Source organism: Triticum dicoccoides, chromosome 6B, assembly GCF_002162155.2.
Source record: "Triticum dicoccoides isolate Atlit2015 ecotype Zavitan chromosome 6B, WEW_v2.0, whole genome shotgun sequence".
Classification (NCBI taxonomy): Eukaryota; Viridiplantae; Streptophyta; class Magnoliopsida; order Poales; family Poaceae; genus Triticum; species Triticum dicoccoides.
The window spans coordinates 187,323,303-187,342,925 of record NC_041391.1 but is presented as its reverse complement, the minus strand read 5'-3'; the positions used below and the strand labels follow the sequence as shown (position 1 = coordinate 187,342,925).

The following is a 19,623-nucleotide window of genomic DNA, read 5'->3' as shown; positions in this document are numbered from 1 at the left end:
GCGGGGCGGCGTGGCGGTGCTGGTGGCCGGCGGCGCCCGCCGGCCCAGATCTGGGCCCTTCAGGCCCCATCTGGGCTAGGGCGGGCCGGCGACTCGGTGCGTGGCGCCGCTGCTCCCTGGTTGGTGGTGAAGTGGCGGTGGTCTGCGGGCGGTGGCGGTGGCGTCGGCCGATGAGCTACAGCGTGACGGCAGGGGCTGTCTGGACCCTGTTGGGTTCGGCCGGGCCTCGGTGCCTGGCAGGCCCCTTGTTCGCGCGTCCGGTCGGCTCCGCAGTGGCGGTGGTGGTTGTCCCCTCACGTCGGTGATGTTGCGGATGCCCCCAAGGACACTCTCCCTTCTCCCATCCTCCAGGTCTCGTGTCGGTGACCTCAGGGAGACGGCGGAGTTGATCCGATGATTGTGGTGGCACATGTTGGTGGGCGGCGCGATGGGCGGTGCACTATGATTCGTCTGGGGTAGTGGTGGGGGTTTGGGTTGGGACTTGGGAGAAATCTCTGGCGGCTTGTCCGGCCCCGACGCGGCGACGCCTGTGGGTGCCGTCGGATCTTCCTGAAGGGCGTCGGGTACACCCCTCCCCTCACTGCCCTCCTGCGTACAGGGGGAAACCCTAGGACTAGTCCGGGCAGCAGCGGCGTCATCGTCGCCTCCTTCTTGAAGGTGTTGCTTGGTACGCGCGCTTCGGGTGCTGGGAACGTGGTGGTACTTCTCCGGAGGGTGCAGTGGTCGCCGGGCATCTTCGTTTCGTCGATCTGCCGTTGTTGGCATTTGTTTCTCTTCCTTTCTTCTTTGTTTTTCTTTGGGCTTATTTGTGCTGCGGCCCCAGCACCTATCGTTGGATGTATCGGTGGTTGCTTTGTAATACAAAGCGGGGGAAAACCCTTTTTCGTCAAATGTAGGTGACAGTAATTGATATTAGGGAAACACTTCGTTTCAACCGACCAATCGAGCGGGCAACGTGAAAGTGGGTGGACATACAATGGAACCTTTATGAAATCTTATCCCATCGCTCGTCTCTATCTTATGGCGTACTTCCTCCCCTTCTCTTTTCTCTCCCCGCTCTGGCATACAACACATGATTGCTCCCGTCATCGTGCTCTCATTCGACAGGGGGATGCTCGTATCGCCACGCTCCCTGTCTAAGAACTTTGCTGTAGAGGTAGGCTGCGCTGCAGCAAAGGTCGCCATCGACACGGGTGCGAGGCCTGATGGTGGTGCTCTGCAAGGTCATCTACATTGTGGGCGCCGTTGCTAGCCATGCATGACCGTGTCCCTGTTGACAACGACATGGTTCATGTTGCCGAGGGTGACCGTAACATGGTCCATGTTGCAATAAGTGATCAGGCCATGCAAGCTATGAAGGTGAGCGCAACATGGTCCATGCTGCAATGAATGACCGTAACATGGTCTATGTGTGTAATATTTGCTACGGGCGATCGAACCGACTGGCTAACGGACCGTAACAACTCGTGTTGCAAAGCCTCAAGCGCAACATGATCCTTGTTGCAAACGGCCACGGCTGATGCGGGCGAAGACCAGACGACTGTCGCACGTGTCATCCAACGGCCACCGAGACGGCCGATCCGATCCAGGCATCACCTGGCCGACGCATCGCACCCGCCTTAACGTTAACACTATGATCACCGTAACATGCCAAACAGTAACACGGCCTCGTCGATGTACTTCAACCACGAGGTAGGTAGGTGGTCGGTGAAAGTTGCCTAGAGAGCCCAAGAACCATAAAAGAAGAAGAATCTATTCTTCTTCTACTCTAGTAAAAGTCTGAACGAAGCCTTTGCGAGGGAGGAAGCTTCAGGCCGGGCATGAGCTTTCGGGCAAGGGCAGGAAAGCATATGTTCTTTCCTTGCATTTTCTTCCATCCGTCCACGGCCCCATCCACGCTCGCATCCGGCATCCCCTCGACGTGGACGCCGGGATTGGCATGATGCGTCAATCATGGGCGTGAAAAGCGAGATCGATCCACTTAGCAGAGACATGGAAAGGGAGCAGAAGGGAGCGAAAGAATGGGGAGGACATGGAAATCTCTCTCTCTCTTTTTTTTTTTTGAAACTAGACATGGAAATCTCTCGCGCACACGCTTCCTGCAGGCGGGCGCACGGCGGGCGATCTTCTGTGGTGCGGTGGTGCGCGCCCGCGCCGCGCACCGCGTCGGGTCGGGCTTTCCTCACATGATTGGTCGCCCGTGGGAATCTCGTACCGGCGTACGTGACGGACGCATGCTGCGTGGTTGGGGCTTTCGGTGCGCCACCACTGTGCGTGCACCGCATGCTTAATCGCGGGCAGGGAATCAAAACCGAGCAAGACACAGGCCAGGGGCATATGGCACCCTTGATCATACCTTTCTCGGCCCATGATTTCTTCAACATTGTTTTTTCGATTTTGCTATTTCCCAGATGCCTGCATTTTCAATTTTTGCCAGCCACTTCTTCCTTCTTCCCAACCTCACCGGAGAAGAACAACTCACCTGCATATCTTAGGGGGAAGCCGCATCCCCATCGGGGACGGAGCCAGAAAAAATGTATGAGGGGGACCTATTGCTGCTGCTTCACGATTGGGGAGGGCCAGAACCACTAAAATACAGTTATTTGCTCTCAAAACGTCATATTAGTAGCTCTAACGACGTAATTTTATCAAAGTTGGCCGGGGCCATGGCATGGCCCCAACTTGCCCCCCATTGCCTCTGCCACTAATGCCCCTTATCCATCATCTTAGGGTGCGGTATCCAGGGGAACAGCGAAGACTTTCACCGATGTGGGGCTTAGAGGGATGGTCGCGACGTTGGCCAGCAATATCGGTGGGGTGAGGTTGAGGGGACGGCAGGGCGGCGAGGCTGCGCGCGGTAGCGCCTGCCGACCGTGGGGGGTGGAGGCTGGCAGATGTGGTAGGGTAGGCCGGCGGCAGAATGATAGACCAGGTCGTGAATGGAAGGAAGAAGACGATCTGTGAGCCGGATCGAACGGACAGAAAACAAAGTGACAGATGAAACTTTTTTTCAAGCACCTATTAGATAGAGGTGTCCCTTGTTTTTTTCTGCAAATGCTCTAGACATTAAGATTACTACCAAGATTATTATATATTTCAAAGAAGCCACGTTTCTAGTTTCCTAGAACGTTCAAATCGGTTCGGCTACCGAGCATCATTGGCTCTCAGCAGGAAGCTGGGATGAATCACTCCAAGCCCCAAGCAATTTCTTTGTGGTATCAGGAGGTCTAGAAGACCGGAGACGGAGACCCGCATCCTATTCTCATGTACGACAGTGAGGATGTTGTGGATGTTCGTTCACGAGGCGTTGGGGCCGGACTGAGAGGCCTTGAACCCTGTGGACTTCCTCCAATATCGGGCTATGCGGCCGTCGCAACATCGCCGTCTTTTTTGACTCATCTTTGCGGCGATGTCGTGGACATTATGGGCGACTCGTAATAAAATGGTGATTGAGAAGGTTCTCCCACAAAAGGCATCTGACTCATACTTCAAATTCCTTGCTTTTCTGCAGCACTGACACCCGCTGTCGAGGCAGCGTGACCGCGATCGTCTCAGCCTCATGCTGGATGCGCTACTAGCTACGGCTCGTCGGCTTTCATCATCGTAGTGCCGCATGGCGGCTGCCACTAGGTGGCTTTTTTTTCTGATTTCTTTTATGCTCTCTGGGGCTTGATTGTGTTGTGGCCCCGGCCGTCGTTTCACGCTTGAAACTTGAATGCTTGTATGGACCGGTGCTTTATTTATAAAGCGGGGCGAAAGCCTATTTCGAGGTGTAGAAGGACCACACCACCATCGCCCAAATAATGACCCAACTGTTATTTATAATATCGTACGATAGGTCATCAACTGTTCCTTATGACCAAGGAAGGTCAACCCCTATTTTTAAGCATCAGCCACAAGAATATCTTGGTCTTAAAACGAATCTTTAATTTACACGATCACAATTGATCAATCATAATTTTTAGTGAATGAGGGCAAAGTTTTTGACCAACAGTCACTCGATTATAATGTGATAGATAGAAATTCACAATCACATGTAATATTTGTCCATGTTCAAACATGACGGTAATGTTGCATCAAACTTCGATAAACATGAACCACATTCTAGTAAAAAATGTTGTTAATGAAATAATTCGTCTTAGCGAAACAAAATACATGTAACATTTTGGTATGGAGGGAATAGCTTTCATTGTGTTTAGGATGGCTGGGCGCTCTAGGCGCGCCGCGGCGATGGCAGGAGCAGTTGCTTAGCTTCACTGTGTATGATTCTGAATAATTTGAGAATATTAAATTAAATTTTTAATCTAAACTCATTGTACAAGAATCATGATTTGGATGGTTAGTAGACAGGCTCCCTGGTTTGTTCCAACACCTTGGAGGCATGTTCGAATACTTGTATTCCAAGGTTAGGACAAGCCGCACAGTAATGATAATGAGGCGCGAACCAACCTGTGGTTGGAAGGTTAGAAGGACAGTAGTATCCCTAGCTCATCAAGGTTCAAGTCCTAGACTTGACATGGTGCTCATATTTTCATAGATTTATTTCAGGCTTTCCGGCGATGTTCGTTCAATGGGTGAAGGCATCCCCATCGACTACGAGGCGCCTGTAGTGACTTCGTCAATCTCAAGATGCTATGCCGGCTAAGGCTGGTCATAGTGGGAGTAACATAGGTAGTAACATACATGCCACATAAGCAAAAAAGATGATGTGTCAGGTAATTAATGAAGAGAGAGGCAAATAGAGTAACATAATATGTTACCATCACATAGCGGTTCCCAATGCAAAATGAGTCTAGAAAGTAATAAATGAGGTAATGCATGACACTACACATATGTTACTACCCACTATAGAGGTAGTAACATAGACTAGTAACATATGCATGTTACTAGTCTAAGTTACTCCCCACTATGACCAGCCTAAGTCTCACGGAGGTGCTCATAGAGGTAGGGTGTGCGTGCATGCGTTCATAGGGGTAAGTATATGCTTGTGTATGTGAGCGACTTCGATTATATAGTTCAAAAATAATAATGATAATGAAGCACATCCAACCCTTTTTAAAATTGTGCAAGTTGTGCAACATGTGTTGTGTGAGGAGATCAAGAAGGTAATTCCGTCCGACAGAGTCGAAAGCCTTCTTGATATCAAGCTTGAAAAGCAGGGTGGGCTTCCGAATGCGATGTAATTTCCTTGCCAAGTTGTGTAAGTACAGAAAATTGCCATGAACTATCCGTGGCTTGATGAAGGCACTTTCAGTGCGGGAGACAAGGGTGTGCATGAACGGGGCCAAATGGTTAGTCATCATCTTAGCCGCAATTGTCAGAATTGCCTAATAAGGCCAATCGACCTAAAGTCGGAGATGCACTTAGCCCCCTCTTTCTGTCACCCGACTATTATGTGACAGATAGAAACTCACAATCGCTTGTAGTATGTGTACATGTTCAAACATGAACGTAATGTTGCATCAATTTTCCACAAACATGCAGCACATTCTAGTAAAAGAAGTTGTTAATGAAAAAATTGTCTTAACGAGACAAAATACATATAATATTTTGGTGTGGAAGGAGTAGCTTTCGTTGTGTTTAGGATGGCTTGCCGCTCTAGGCCCGCGGCAATTGCAGGAGTTGATGCTTAGCTTCGGTGCGTATGATTTTGAATAATTTGAGAATATTAAATTAAATTTTCTAATCTGGCACATCATACGAGAATCGTGATTTGGATGGTTAGTAGACATGCTCCCAGATTTGTTCCCCCACTATGAAGGTAAGTTCGAATTTCCTTGTATTCCAAGATTAGGACAAATCAGACACGAACCAATTTGTGGGTCGATGGTTAGGAGGATATTGATATTCCCAGTTCATGAGTTCATGAGAGGAGACATTCTGTTCTACTACAAGGTAACTGTGATAACTTCGTCAATTTGAAGATGCTATGCCGGCTAAGTCTCCCGAAAGTGCTTATAGAGGTAGGGTGTGTGCATGCGTTTATAAGAGTGGATGTATGTGAGCGACTTTTGATTGTACTATGTTTAATAAAAATAATAATGATACTGAGGCGCATCCAAATTATTAAACTGTGCATGTTGTGCAGCTTGTGTCGTGTGAGCCAATATGCGAGTTGTGGTTTTCTCGAGAAGAAATTAAGAGACAAAAAGAGGTTGGCATCTCATTGGCTCGAGTGCATGTGTAGCAATGCACAGTACCGCCACGCCTGGCCTCACGCCACTGGTTTCAGTCCCAAGTAAGCCAGGGGCCTACACAACGATACCCGCAGATGTACTGCTGCCTCCACTGCCATGCGTATATAACGCAGCCCAAGTGCGAGCGTCGACCGGCGTACTGACCCTGCTCTACTGTACTGCACCTCTGCTGCTACATACCACTTCAGAGAGTCGAGCAGAGTAGAGGCGAACAGAGTGAGCGGCGATCACCACGCAGACGCGCCATGGCCGCCGCCGTGCCGTTGCCGGTGATGCTCCTTGTCGCGGTGGCCGTCATGCTCGTCGGCGCCGGCGCAGGCGCGGCAGGGGTGCGCGGCGGGCGGCGGCAGCAGCAGCAGCAGCTGAGGATGGGGTTCTACGACAAGAGCTGCCCGGCGGCGGAGCGGATCGTGGGCGACTACGTCCGGCAGCACGTCCGGCGCGTGCCCACCGTCGCGCCCGCGCTGCTCCGGACGCACTACCACGACTGCTTCGTCAGGGTACGCACGCACGCACGTGCACACGAGCATTCCATACGTGCGCGTGACTCCATGCAAATGCTGCATCAGTTCTGTGCTGCTTATGAATTAATTTACTGTCGCGTGCTGGTGTGGTGTGGTCTGCGTGCATGCAGGGCTGCGACGGGTCCATCCTGCTCAACTCCACCGCCGCCGGCGCGGCGGAGAAGGACGCGCCGCCGAACCTGACGCTGCGCGGGTTCGACCTCATCGACCGCGTCAAGGGCCTCGTCGAGCAGGCCTGCCCCGGCGTCGTCTCCTGCGCCGACGTCCTCGCGCTCGCCGCCCGGGACGCCGTCGCCGCCATTGTACGCCGCGCTCTGCTCAGCTCAGCTCACGTACGCCATCTGGTCATCTATCCGTAGCCAGCACTGACGTGCACATGGTCTCCGGTGCAGGGCGGGCCGTCGTGGCGCGTGCCGACGGGGAGGAGGGACGGCACGGTGTCGACCATGCAGGAGGCGGTCCGCGAGCTGCCGTCGCCGTCGATGACCTTCCCGCAGCTCGTCGCCCTGTTCGCCGGCAAGGGCCTCGACGTGCGCGACCTCGTCTGGCTGTCAGGTGCGTTCCCAGCATACACACCCTAGCTTAATAATCACATGCCACCTACACTAACCAACCAGCTCTGCATGCATGTAGTACGTCTGATCACATGAATTACTAAACTAAACATCTGCTAAAAAGATTGAACAGAGACAACTGACCCCAAATTATCTGAGAAGTGGTAGCCACCGACACGATGAAAGGCTGTCAGTTACCGCCCATTCTTTGTGTGCCGATCGGGCATAGCAAAGCAGCAAGAAGAATCGTTGCTTTATCTGTCGGCCTCAAGCCAGATGGGCTGATATTCCTTCACCAACAACCGTAGTTTCTGAACACTAGCTGCCACAACGAATCAGACACTTTCCAGACTTCAGTAAAATGTTCCAAAATTTTAGCACCGTAGATTCCTGTAAACCCTGCTCCCAACCATCGTTTTGCTTCCTCTAATTTTGGAAGCCATTTGAGAGACTTATGCTTGCCTGTGAACGGCATCCATTTCTGACGATGGCAAGCTCATGCTTGCATGTCTACTTCACCTGTATCATCAATCAAGTCCAAACCGATAATAGCCTTTACTTTATATCCTGTTTCCCGTTCCATACTTTAACATTTATAGTAGGGCCAACTTTTGAAATAGACTTCACCAACGCTACGCTGAGAGTCCAACAGAAACCATCTCTTTTTCTCCCACTAAAACTTCACCAAAAAAGTTCTTCCAAGAATAATGTTACAATATAAGCCCACTGAAGCGAGTAGATGAAAAGGAAAATTTACAGAAAAACAAATACGTAGTACTAAATTCTTGCTTGGTCGAATGTGTCTCTAAATCGAGCCTGAGGTGCAACAGGTGCGCACACCATCGGCATCGCCCACTGCTCGTCCTTCGCGGACCGCCTCTACAGCTACCCCAGCGCCGGCAACGGCACCGGGACCGTCCCGCCCCTCGACGCCGCCTACGCGGCCAACCTGCGGCAGCGCAAGTGCAGGATGGGCGGCCGCGACACCACGGTGGAGATGGACCCCGGCAGCTTCCTGACGTTCGACCTCGGCTACTACCACACTGTGCTGAAGCACAGGGCCCTGTTCCGGTCCGACGCCGCGCTGGTCACCGATCCCGCGGCGCGGGCCGACATCGCCGGCGTCGTGTCCAGCCCGCCGGAGGTGTTCTTCCAGGTGTTCGCGCGGTCCATGGCGAGGCTGGGCGCCGTGCAGGTCAAGACCGGCTCTCAGGGGGAGATCAGGAAGCACTGCGCCGTCGTCAACAGCTAGATCGAACAGAGATGCTGTGATTTTGCTCTTATTCTTTCGTCATCTGTAACCAGTGTTATTTTGATCATATTTTTGTTGAGAATGGTGGTAGAATAACTGAGTCTGCAGGTTAACTGCGAACACAGAAGATATGACATGTGTATGCACTACTTATAAGATTGATGAAGTTGTATTCATAGGTATGTGAAAGCTCCGAAAAATATACAAGCAGCGATGATGAAACATAGTAGTACATAACTGCGAACTCACTAAATTCAAAGAGTATTACAAGTGTATGAAATTGTCTCATCAAATAGAGAACAAATATAAGCCACTTCTGCTCACGTAGCAACAGATCATTACAGCTTAAGAAACAGATAGCAGAGTCATAGACAATACTTGCATATACGTCCATGGCAGACTGTCCGACTAAACTTCAAGAACCACTCAGGCGCTAGCACAGAACAGAGTGCCGTACTGTCAGGTGCGCTTCATCTTCAGTATGAACTTTTGGTGCACTGCATCTATGCAATTGAAGAAAGCAAACCTCCAGATCTTGCAGAAAAACAGTGCTCCAAACCATACCCAGAAACCAAAGATAGTTCCAGCAATCACCGAGTAGCACAGCCAAAATGTTTCAAGTTCATGGTGATGTTCCTTTGCCACATCCACTGGCGCTGTAGTATCTGAATTGTTTGTACTCCCTCCGTCCGTGAATAAGTGTACTTCTACGTTTTATCGTGAGTCAAAGTTTTAAAATTTGGACCAACTTTATAGAAAAGAATAGTAGCATATATGACATCAAATTGGTATATTATGAAACTACATTTCAAAATGAACCTATTGATAGTAATTTAGTGCCATAAATGCTACTACTTTTTCCTATAAAGTTGGTCAAAGTATTAGAACTTTGACTTAGGACAAAACCTAGATGTACACTTATTCGCGGACGGAGGGAGTACATGCTATGCTCAATGGGGGACCACAAAGTCCCAGATTATTGCTATAGATAGATGGGTCATCAAGCGTCTGGAGTTGATTACCTGTAGGTATCTCTCCAGATAGAAGGTTGTTGGAGAGATTGAGAGTGTTGAGGAATATCAAGTTTGACATGCTAGAAGGAATAGGACCGGATAGTTTGTTCAACGAAAGGTCAAGGGATTCTAACGACTTCAGATTGCCAATGTCCTTGGGGATACCACCACACAGATAATTTCTTGACATATTTAGCAACTGGATGCCTCTAAGATTTGTTAACTCTAAAGGGATTTCACCGGAGAGAGAATTGCCAGAGAGATCGATGCCGGTCACAAATGCATGCCTTACCTGAAAGGTATGCTCCTGCCCCTTCCAAATAATGTCCATGCCACCCTCATCAAAATATCCAAAGGCGGTAGATTTTATGTTGATTGTTAGAACTGGCTGCATCGTAGATGTATGTGTCATCATGGAAAAGTTGAAAAATCTTTCTGGTATGGAACCTTCAAAACTATTTTCAGCTAGATCAAGCAGTTGGAGATGGGAGAGTTGCGACAGCTGCCAAGGAATACTTCCACAGAACCTGTTTGATCGCAGTTTAAGAATCTTCAGCATAGGGTTGTTGTCCCTTATCCACAAAGGAATTGCACCAGAAATATTATTGTTCCCGAGATCCAAAACAACAAGGTTTTTGAAGTTCTTCAACACTTCTGGAAAGCAGCCTGTGAAATTGTTATTTGACAAGTGCAGTGATCGTAGTGAAGAGTTGTAGTAAGTTGAGGTTGGAACTTCCCCAGAAAAAGCATTGCCCGACAAGTTCAAGGATTGCAAGTCTTTCAAATTCCAGTAGCAACCAGGAAGCTCTCCAAAGAACTGATTCTGTGATAGATCCAAGATCTGCAAACGTGGCAGTTGGCAAAGGGAAGACAGTGATTCTCCCAAAAAGCTGCTATGTTCTGTATTGTTGGACACCTTGAAAGCCCGCGACTGCCTATTGACAGTACGAATTACATCTGTAAGCTTGTTGCCAGACAATAACAGAACAACAAGATTTATCAGACAGGATATACTTGCAGGAAGCTCACCCCCAAGATGGTTGGACCTGAGGGCAAGCAATTTCAAAGATGTTGCATTGCTGATAGCTGGTGGTATAACTCCAGTAAGGCGATTTCTGGATGCATCAAATACCTCAAGCTTGGTCCAGTTTGTAAACATCTCTTGTGGGATGGTACCACTGAATCTGTTGTTCCCTATATCAAAGTATTGCAATTCCATGCACTTGCTGATTTGTGATGGGAGTCTTCCAGTCAACTGGTTACTGGATGCATCAAATACCTGGAGCTTGGTCTGATTTGTAAACATCTCTTGTGGGATGGTACCGCTGATGCTGTTTGTATTTATTCCAAACTGTCTCAATTCTTGCATCCTGGCAAAAGATGGTGGCAAACTTCCAAATAACTGGTTATGTGATAGGTACATGTCCCGGAGGTTAGTAAGGTTCCCCAGCTCGGGTGGAAGCGTAGAAAACAAACTAGCGTTTCTAATGCCAAGTTTCTGTAGCAACTGAAGCTGCCCGAGTGAAGCTGGGATCGATCCACCAAGTGGGTTGCTGCCCAGTAGAAGAGTTTGCAATCCAGGTATCATCCCCAGCTCCTCTGGGATTCCACCCGTGAGATTATTTCCGTTGATACATAGTATCTCTAGCTTTCGGAGCCTTGAGAATGAGCAAGGTATGGAGCCAGAGAATCCATTAGCCAACAAATTTAGATACCTCAACCTTGGGACCATCTCTGGCAGTGGATCTGGTAACAGACCTGAAAAGGCATTACCGATAAATCAAGGGACCTTATATTCGCATTGGTGTAGTTCGGGATGAATAGTGGGAAGTTTCCACTGAGATCATTATTAGCTAGAGATAACAACTTCAAATTGGGCATATGCGACAACTTGGCATATTCTGGGTTGGTCAAGTATGAACTTGATGAGCATTGGTGGGTTGCTGAGTTGGTAGGGGATGGCAGCAACGAGATTGTTGCTGCTCAAGTCTAGAGAGATTGTTGTTGTTGAGATTGATCTTAGTGAGGTTCCGGAACACTGCAGAGTAGAAGGTATGAAGCGTACCATGGAGTCTTGAGTTGGGAAGGTGGAGCTTGATAACATGCCCGGCAGCATCACAGGTGACGCGAACCAAGAGCATGTAGAGTTTGCCATCGACCATGAGGACAACGAGTTGGCGCGAATCAAAGTGGACTTCCATCGGAGAAGTGCTTCTGCTTCCGGATTGATTGCCTTGGCCGTGCATATTAGCAGGAAAGTTGAGAGGTGGAAGAGTGCCTGCAGCGCCATTGGTGCTTCGCTGTTTCTAGGATGAAGCAAGCTGCATGGTGTTGAATGTATCCAAGCTGCAGACAGAATGCATTAAAGATCATTAAGATTGTAGCAGTGCTGCCGCTGGACTGGCATGTGCGCATAAAGACTGAAGACTTGGGGGTCGTGGTTGACAGCGAAACCACAGTTCCAGTAGGACCCCATGGAAGGTCATCATAACATGTACTCCCTCCGTCCAGTACTAAGGTTGAGACACTTATTTTGGGACGGAGGGAGTACGAATCAAAATGGGAACACAATGCAGATGGGCAGATTCCTGGGGAAAAACTGTAGTTTCTGAATACTGCGACCCCGAATCAGGCACTTTAGAGACTTCAGTACAATGTTCCAAATATTTACATAATCTGAATATTTACCAGATAGCAGACTTTATATATTATTATTTTGTTGCCAGGCACTGATAACCTGAGTAACTGATGCATGTCTATGAACGGCATCCATTTCTGACTGTGCCAAACTCACATTTACATGTCTACTTCACATTTGCCTTATCAATCAAAAAACCCTGTCCCTATTGCATACTTCAGCATTTAGCGCAAACTTTTGAACTAGACTTCCCAATTCTACTGCTGAAGCGAATCCAACAGAAACCATCTCTTTTTTTTCTACTAATAATTTCACCAAAAAAATTTCATCATGAATAGTGTTATGTAAACCCACTGAGGTCCAGTTCGGCGATTAAAGTACTCCCTCTGTTCGGACATAAGTGTCGTGGTTTTAGTTCAAATTTGAACTAAAACCACGGCACTTATTTCGGAACGGAGGGTGCACTTGAATTACAACGAATGTGAAAAGGAACATTTAAAACAAATCTTCACATAAACAAATACTGAACTCTTGCATGGTTGAACGTGTTTCTGAATCAAACCTGAGATGCAGGTGCGCACACCATCGGAATCGCCCACTGCTCGTCCTTCGCCGACCGCCTCTACAGCTACCCCAGCGCCTGCAACGGCACCGGGACCGAACTGCCCCTCGATGCCTCCTATGCCACCAACCTGCGGCAGCAAAAGTACAGGATGGGCGATAGTGCCGCAGTACAGATTGACCCCGGCAGCTTCTTGACGTCCGGCCTCGACTACTACCACACTGTGCTCAAGCACAGGGCCCTGTTCCGGTCCGACGTCGCGCTGGTCACCGACGGCGCGGCGCAGGCCGACATCGGCGGCGTCGTGTCAAGCCCACCGGAGGTGTTCTTCCAGGTGTTCGCGTGGTCCATGGCGAGGCTGGGCGCCGTGCAGGTCAAGACCGGCTCTCAGGGGGAGATCAGGAAGCACTGCGCCGTCGTCAACAGCTAGATCAAAATGAGATGCCCGGAGAGGGTTATTTTGCCTGGAAACTGTTGGTGGATGCTGTGATTTTGCTCTTATTCTTTGGTCATCTGTTGTAACCAGTGTTATTTGGATCATATTTTTGTTGAGAATGGTGGTAGAATAACTGAGTCTGCAGGTTAACTGTGAACACAGAAGATATGACATGTGTATGCACGACTTATAAGATTGAAGTTGTATTCATAGGTACTAGCAAGCTCCGAAAAATATACACGCGACGACGACGAAACATACATGACTGCAAATCACAAAATTCGGAGAATTACACCTAGTACAAGTCTCTAGAAAATAGCTTATGAGAAGCTCAGAAGAAATATAAGCCACTTCTGCTCACATAGGAACAGATCATTACAACTTAAAAAACGAAGAGCAGGATCATGGACAATACAATATATGTCCATTGCAGATACTGCAGGTCTGAAGAACCTTCAAAAGGCACTCTAGCGCTAGGACAAAGCAGAGTGCCGTACTCTCAGGTGCGCTTCATCTTCAGTATAAAATTTTGGTGCAGCGCATCGACGTAGCTGAAGAAAGCAAGCCTCCAGATCTTGCAGAAAAACAATGCTCCAAACCGAAGACAGTTCCAGCAATCATGGAGTAGTACATCCACACCCTTTCAAGTTCATCGTGATGTTCCTTTGCCCCATCCACCGGTGTCGTAGTATCTGAATTGTTTGTACATGGAATGCTCAATGGGGGACCACAGAGTCCGAGGTTATTGCTATAGATCGATGGGTCCTCGAGTGTCTGGAGTTGACTTCCTGTGGGTATCTCACCTGATAGACGGTTGTTTGAGAGGTTAAGAGAGCTCAGGAACTTCAAGTTTGACATGCTAGGAGGAATAGGACCAGACAGTTTATTCCACGAGAGGTCAAGGGATTCTAACAGTTTGAGATTGCCAATGTCCTTCGGGATACCACCAGATAGATTATTTCTTGACATATTTAGTAACTGGACCCCTCTAAGATTTGTCAACTCTGAAGGCATTTCACCGGAGAGAGAATTGCCGGAGAGATCAATGCCAGTCACAAATAGATATCTTTCGTCAAAGGTGTATTCCTGTCTCTTCCAAAGTATACCTATGCTGCCATCATCAGAAAATCGGAAGGGTCTCAATTCTATGTAAGTTGTTGGAACCGGCTGCATCATGGATGCCTGACTCATCGAGGAGAAGTTTATAAAATTTTCTGTTATAGAACCTACAAAAGTATTTTCAGCGAGATCAAGACGTTGGAGATGAGAGAGTTTTAGTAGCTGCCTGGGAATACTTCCATGGAACATGTTTGATCGCAGTCTGAGAATCCTCAGCAAAGGATTGCTTTCCCCTATCCACGGAGGAAGTGCACCAGACATTTTATTGTTCCCAAGATCCAAAATCACAAGGCTTTTGAAGTTCTTCAACACTGCTGGAAAGCAACCTGTGAACTTGTTGTTGGACAAGTGCAACAAACTTAGCGACGAATTGTAGTTAGCTGAGGTTGGAACTACCCCAGCAAAAGCATTGCTCGACAAATCCAAGAATTGTAGATCTCTCAAATTCCACAAGCAACCAGGAAGCTCACCAAACAACTGATTGTTTGATAGATCCAAGATTCGCAGAAGTGTTAGTTGACAAAAGACATACAATGGTTTTCCCAAGAACCCGCTATTCTTGGCCACTTTGACAACTGGCAACTGCTTGCTGTCAAGATTAGGACCGATACCCGTAAACTTGTTGTCAGATAAGAAGAGAGCAACAAGGTTTACCAGTGAGGAGATGGTCGCAGGAATCTCACCCTCAAGATGGTTGAAGCTGGCGCGAAGGAGTTTCAAAGATGATGCATTACTGATATTTGATGGCATAATTCCAGTAAGGTAGTTATTTGACAAGTCCAATGCTTGCAAATTTGGCATGCTTCCAACCTCCACCGTTATCGAGCCAGTAAAGTTGTTGTGGGAAAGGAGGAGACACAATAGCTCCTTCCACTCGCTGATCTGAGAAGGGATGCTTCCAGCTAACAAGTTGTGATTTACATCAAAGTACTTGAGCTTGGTCCAGTTTGTAAACATCTCTTGTGGAATGGTACCACTGATACTGTTCTCCTCTATTACAAAATCTTGCAATTCCTGCATCCTGGCCAACGATGGTGGCAAAGTTCCGAATAAATGATTCTCGTTCAGTACCATGATCTTGAGACTGGTAAGGTTCCCCAGCTGGGGCGGAAGAGTAGAAACCAAGCTAGCATTTCCGATGCCGAGCTTCTCCAGCAACTGAAGCTGCCCGAGTGAGGCTGGGATTGACCCACCAAGTGGGTTAACGGATAGTGAAAGATATCGGAGTCCAGGTATCATCCCCAGCATCTCTGGGATTCCTCCTGTGAGATTATTTCTCTAGAGAGTTAGTATCTCTAGCTTTTGGAGCCTTGAGAGCGAGCAAGGTATGGAGCCAGAGAATATATTAATGGACAGATTTAGATACCTCAACCTTGGGACAATCTCCGGCAGTGAATCTGGTAACGGCCCTGTGAAGGCGTTACCTGATAAATCGAGGAACCTCATCCTCGCATGGGTGCAGTTGAGGATGAATTGTGGGAAGGTACCACTGAGATTGTTATTAGCTAGAGATAACAGCTTTAAAGTGGACATGGGTGAGAATTTGGCATATTCTGGGTTGGTAAGGTTGTTATTTCCCAAATCTAACTTGATAATCATTGGTAGCTTGCTGAGTTGGTAGGGGATGGCACCAACAAGATTGTTGCTGCTCAAGTTCAGAACGGTGAGGGTGCGAAACAGAGAGATATTTGCTGGGACAACACCACCAAGGTTATTTGTGCTAAGGTCAAGCACGGTGAGGTTTTGGAGCACTGGAGAGTATAAGGCGTGTAGCGTACCATGAAGGCCCACAATGGGAAGACGGAGCTCGGTAACATGTCCAGCAGTGTCACAAGTGACGCCAAACCAAGAACACATGGGACTGGAAATCGACCAGGAGGACAGCGAGTTGGCTCGAATCAAACTGGACTTCCATCGGAGTAGTGCCTCTGCTTCTGGGTTGATCTCCTTGGCTGTGCATACTAGCAGAAAGAGTGAGATATAGAAGAGTTTCTGCAGAGCCATTGCAGCGGTTAGCCGGTTACAGTGTTGATAAGAAAATGGGTAAGTTGAAGGGTGCTCTATGCATTGGCTTTAGAAGTAGCTAGAGTGCACATAGATCAAATCATGTCTGTGTCATTGCAAACGAAGACTTGTCTGAAGACTTCTTGTGTTGGGGAAATATCAAATCATAAATTGTGTCAGTGTTCTGCGGCCACGCACTGTTGAAAAATAGCCGGCTTATCACAGAAGTTATTAGAAGTCGCGAGTAAAGTGATGACTGATATGTATGCGGGTGTGGTTGCCTGCTAACACAAAGCAAACCAAATCAGCTTATCAGCCAGTCAGATCTCTAGGATTGAATGCAGTTGTGTCTGAATCATCCTGTTACGCAAACAAAATCTACTGTGTCTAGGGGACGACAAATGCACAAACGCACGCCATATTTGGGGATTTTTTTTTGATCAAACACATTTGGGGATTTTAACTTACAAATGGATTTTCGAGACATCGAACAATGCAAAACGGTGATAAACGGACCGGGAAGTTTGATACCAGCGTGGAGGAGGGCGGCTGCTGGGAGCGAGCAAGGGCAACGTGAGTCGCATCTTCTCCCCGCCCGTGGGGTTTGCTGGCTTGACCGGCGAGGACGACGAGACGAGGCGCCATCGGGTATCTCTGGTGAAGGAGATGGCCGGCGGCGAGTAAGCAACGCGCCTTCTCGTGGCTCTGACACGGGAGAAGGACGGCGGCGCCCGTGGAAGCAACCGTGGAAACGAAGGGGGAAACCGGCGGCGTCACCGGAGGGCACGAAGGCACGGCCGATGAGAACTGTAGAAACTGGCGAAGGGGAAAACGAGGACCAGGCCACGATTCACGAACATGCGGGCCCACTCCAAGGAGCACCCAGCAACTCGAGTGAATATCCCGTGAATACCAAAGATACAATGAAACTCCATATTAAATGCATTTGAAAGTTTAGAGAATTATTAGAAAAAAAAACAGAGCTATGCCACATATTAGTAAATTTAGCCGAGGCCCGTGATGCAATTAGTGGTGAGGAGGCATTATCACACCACTTGACACAATGAACAAAAGAGGAGTCATTACTACTACATATAGGTAGAGATGGCATCACAGAAGGTGGCGGCGAGGCCCTTGTTGCTCCCTTTTGGAGGACGCCGGAAATCGAGGTCGCGGCCCTGGGTGGAGATGGCACCGCCAGGCTTGACCTGCTCCCAGCAGCGACGAGCAACACTGGCGCGGTGGCAAAGGATAATGATATGGGCGAAGGCGGTTGGATGTATATGTTGCGACAAATATGGTATTGGTGCACGCGGGTGACACTGACGGTTGGATAACCCTATATCCAGGGGTTGTTTGGATGGAGGCCTATCAGACAACTCCTTTGCCAGGTACAAATCTCAACCTCAGGCCTCCAAAATCGGACTTGACTCAGGCCGTTTTTGTGGAAGCGAACCAAACAGCCTCTCTCTCTCTCTCTCTCATCAACATAGATGAAGGTGGTGTGAAAGTGTTTGCAAGCTTTTGTTGTTTTTGCCCACAACAAGGGTGGGATTTGGGATCTCACATCATCGAGATCCAGCTAGGGAGTCGTCAAACCGCTAGAATGGTTACCTCCAGGAACGACTTCAATTATAAAGATGTGCATGCTACAGAGAAAAACCCATGATCTCACCTCTCTGACTTTATCAGGCAATGTAGATGTTGCCTCAAAACTCGGCTTCGGAGATGAGGATCTCATTTGGAACCTTTGGTTGGATAAGTCAATATCGATGCACGTGTGATCACTTCCCAAAGCTTAGTGAAGTAGTACTTTTGTTCGTTGTTCCATCACATGTCATGTTCTTGATGGTTTTATGGGGATACTGTAGTCAGATCTTTTGTGGATGGTCACATATTTCTTATTGTTTACTTTTGTAGCTCACCTTTTATGACAATATCTAAGAAAAAACATGGTGACATTTGAAAAAACATGGTGACGTTGAGAATGCATCATAACTGTAACTAGACTTCATTCCCCACTACCGAATGTTGCATATGACGGATGTAGAACCTCGACTCACCAACAACTTGTGCTGCCACATGAGTTTAGTGAGCTAGTGCCCAAGGATATGTCACCGATCCGCTACACGTGATGCCGCAACGGCACACACAGTTGCTGGCACAAAGCTCTCCGCCACCCTTTTTGTCTTATAGGTCAAAGATGAGAGGCCTTTAGGTAGGGTTTTTGGGTAGCAAAAGTACGTATGTGCTTCCATTAGCCTCCCATGAATCAAAATCCTCATCTTCAGATCCTTCACCCCATTCCTTTGACACGATGACTGGCATTATACCAATACCTGGAAACCCTCATCGCGTCCCCTCTGTACGGAGTGTGCAAGAAAGGGATTAACAATATACTAGACCGTACCCTACCTGTGGCAGGGACAAGTGGTAGCACAATTCAAGTATGGGGGTTACCGGAATAAGACTCGATCTACAATCGACTAGGGAGGTTTAAGTTTCCCATCATTGGGTTAGCACAATATATATCCTTGGTGGTACCCAACAGGGTCACCACTTGGCATGTCCCAACATGCCCTCACTGATCATTCTCGTCACAACGAGATTCCTGTCTCACGCTCACTTTCACTAGTGATAGATCCTTTCCTGCAGGTTAGTCAAAAGAGGCATAGGAATATGTGGCACAAAGGTTTCATGTTTAGGTGAAATCAAATACTGACAAGGAACCACATATGCATGATCATCTATATGCAATTTCATATGAGGTAACATAACATGTTTCAAATATTCTAGCAAGCAATCATCATATGAAGTGTTCAAAAATGCTTGCCTTGGGTATGACTAGCAAATATGCCCGTGCGTTGGAATGGGAGAAAAACTATCAGATTGTGCAGGTATGATAGATATTAAAAAAAATCTGAATCAAATACCAGGATGAGATAAGGATTTTTTAAATGTCATTTTCACAAACTATGTCTGAGTGATGTCATGATGAGATAAGTGACTATTAAAAAGTCATTTCGAAAACTAAAAATGTGATGGTCTCATCACAATTTGATTTCCTAAGGTGCGACAACAAATATTTTCTAGCTGAGCAAACTGCATTGATGGACCCTACCTGAGGTAGACTGATGAACGATGTGTCTCGCCTTGACCTAGCCAATATTGTGGTACCAAAATGAACATAATTATGTATCGACGCAAATAGACATTTAGTCTTTTTTATATAACTGTGTATCCAGCAGAAATTGAACCCGCAAGTTTACCAATTATGAGTTGGGCGCTTTAACCATTCAACCATGGATGCTTAACAGGGATCAT

At 47.8% G+C, this 19,623-nt stretch overlaps 2 protein-coding genes and 2 pseudogenes across 2 annotated transcripts; 2 read left to right on the top strand and 2 right to left on the bottom strand.

The window, feature by feature from the left end:
* The first annotated feature begins 6,353 nt into the window (after positions 1-6,353).
* On the top strand, positions 6,354-8,703 carry LOC119326215 (peroxidase 3-like). Its single transcript, XM_037599908.1, has 4 exons — positions 6,354-6,697; positions 6,832-7,023; positions 7,114-7,276; positions 8,106-8,703. The coding sequence occupies exons 1-4, from the start codon at positions 6,443-6,445 to the stop codon at positions 8,525-8,527; spliced, it is 1,032 nt and encodes a 343-aa protein (XP_037455805.1). The 5' UTR covers positions 6,354-6,442; the 3' UTR covers positions 8,528-8,703.
* Positions 8,704-8,705: 2 nt separating this feature from the next.
* LOC119326211 lies at positions 8,706-13,057 on the bottom strand (annotated as a pseudogene).
* LOC119321029 (peroxidase 3-like) lies at positions 12,015-13,197 on the top strand. Its single transcript, XM_037594887.1, has 2 exons — positions 12,015-12,021; positions 12,752-13,197. Exons 1-2 carry the CDS (start codon positions 12,015-12,017, stop codon positions 13,168-13,170), a joined length of 426 nt encoding a protein of 141 aa, XP_037450784.1. The 3' UTR covers positions 13,171-13,197.
* On the bottom strand, positions 13,195-17,151 carry LOC119326210 (annotated as a pseudogene).
* Positions 17,152-19,623: the final 2,472 nt, after the last annotated feature.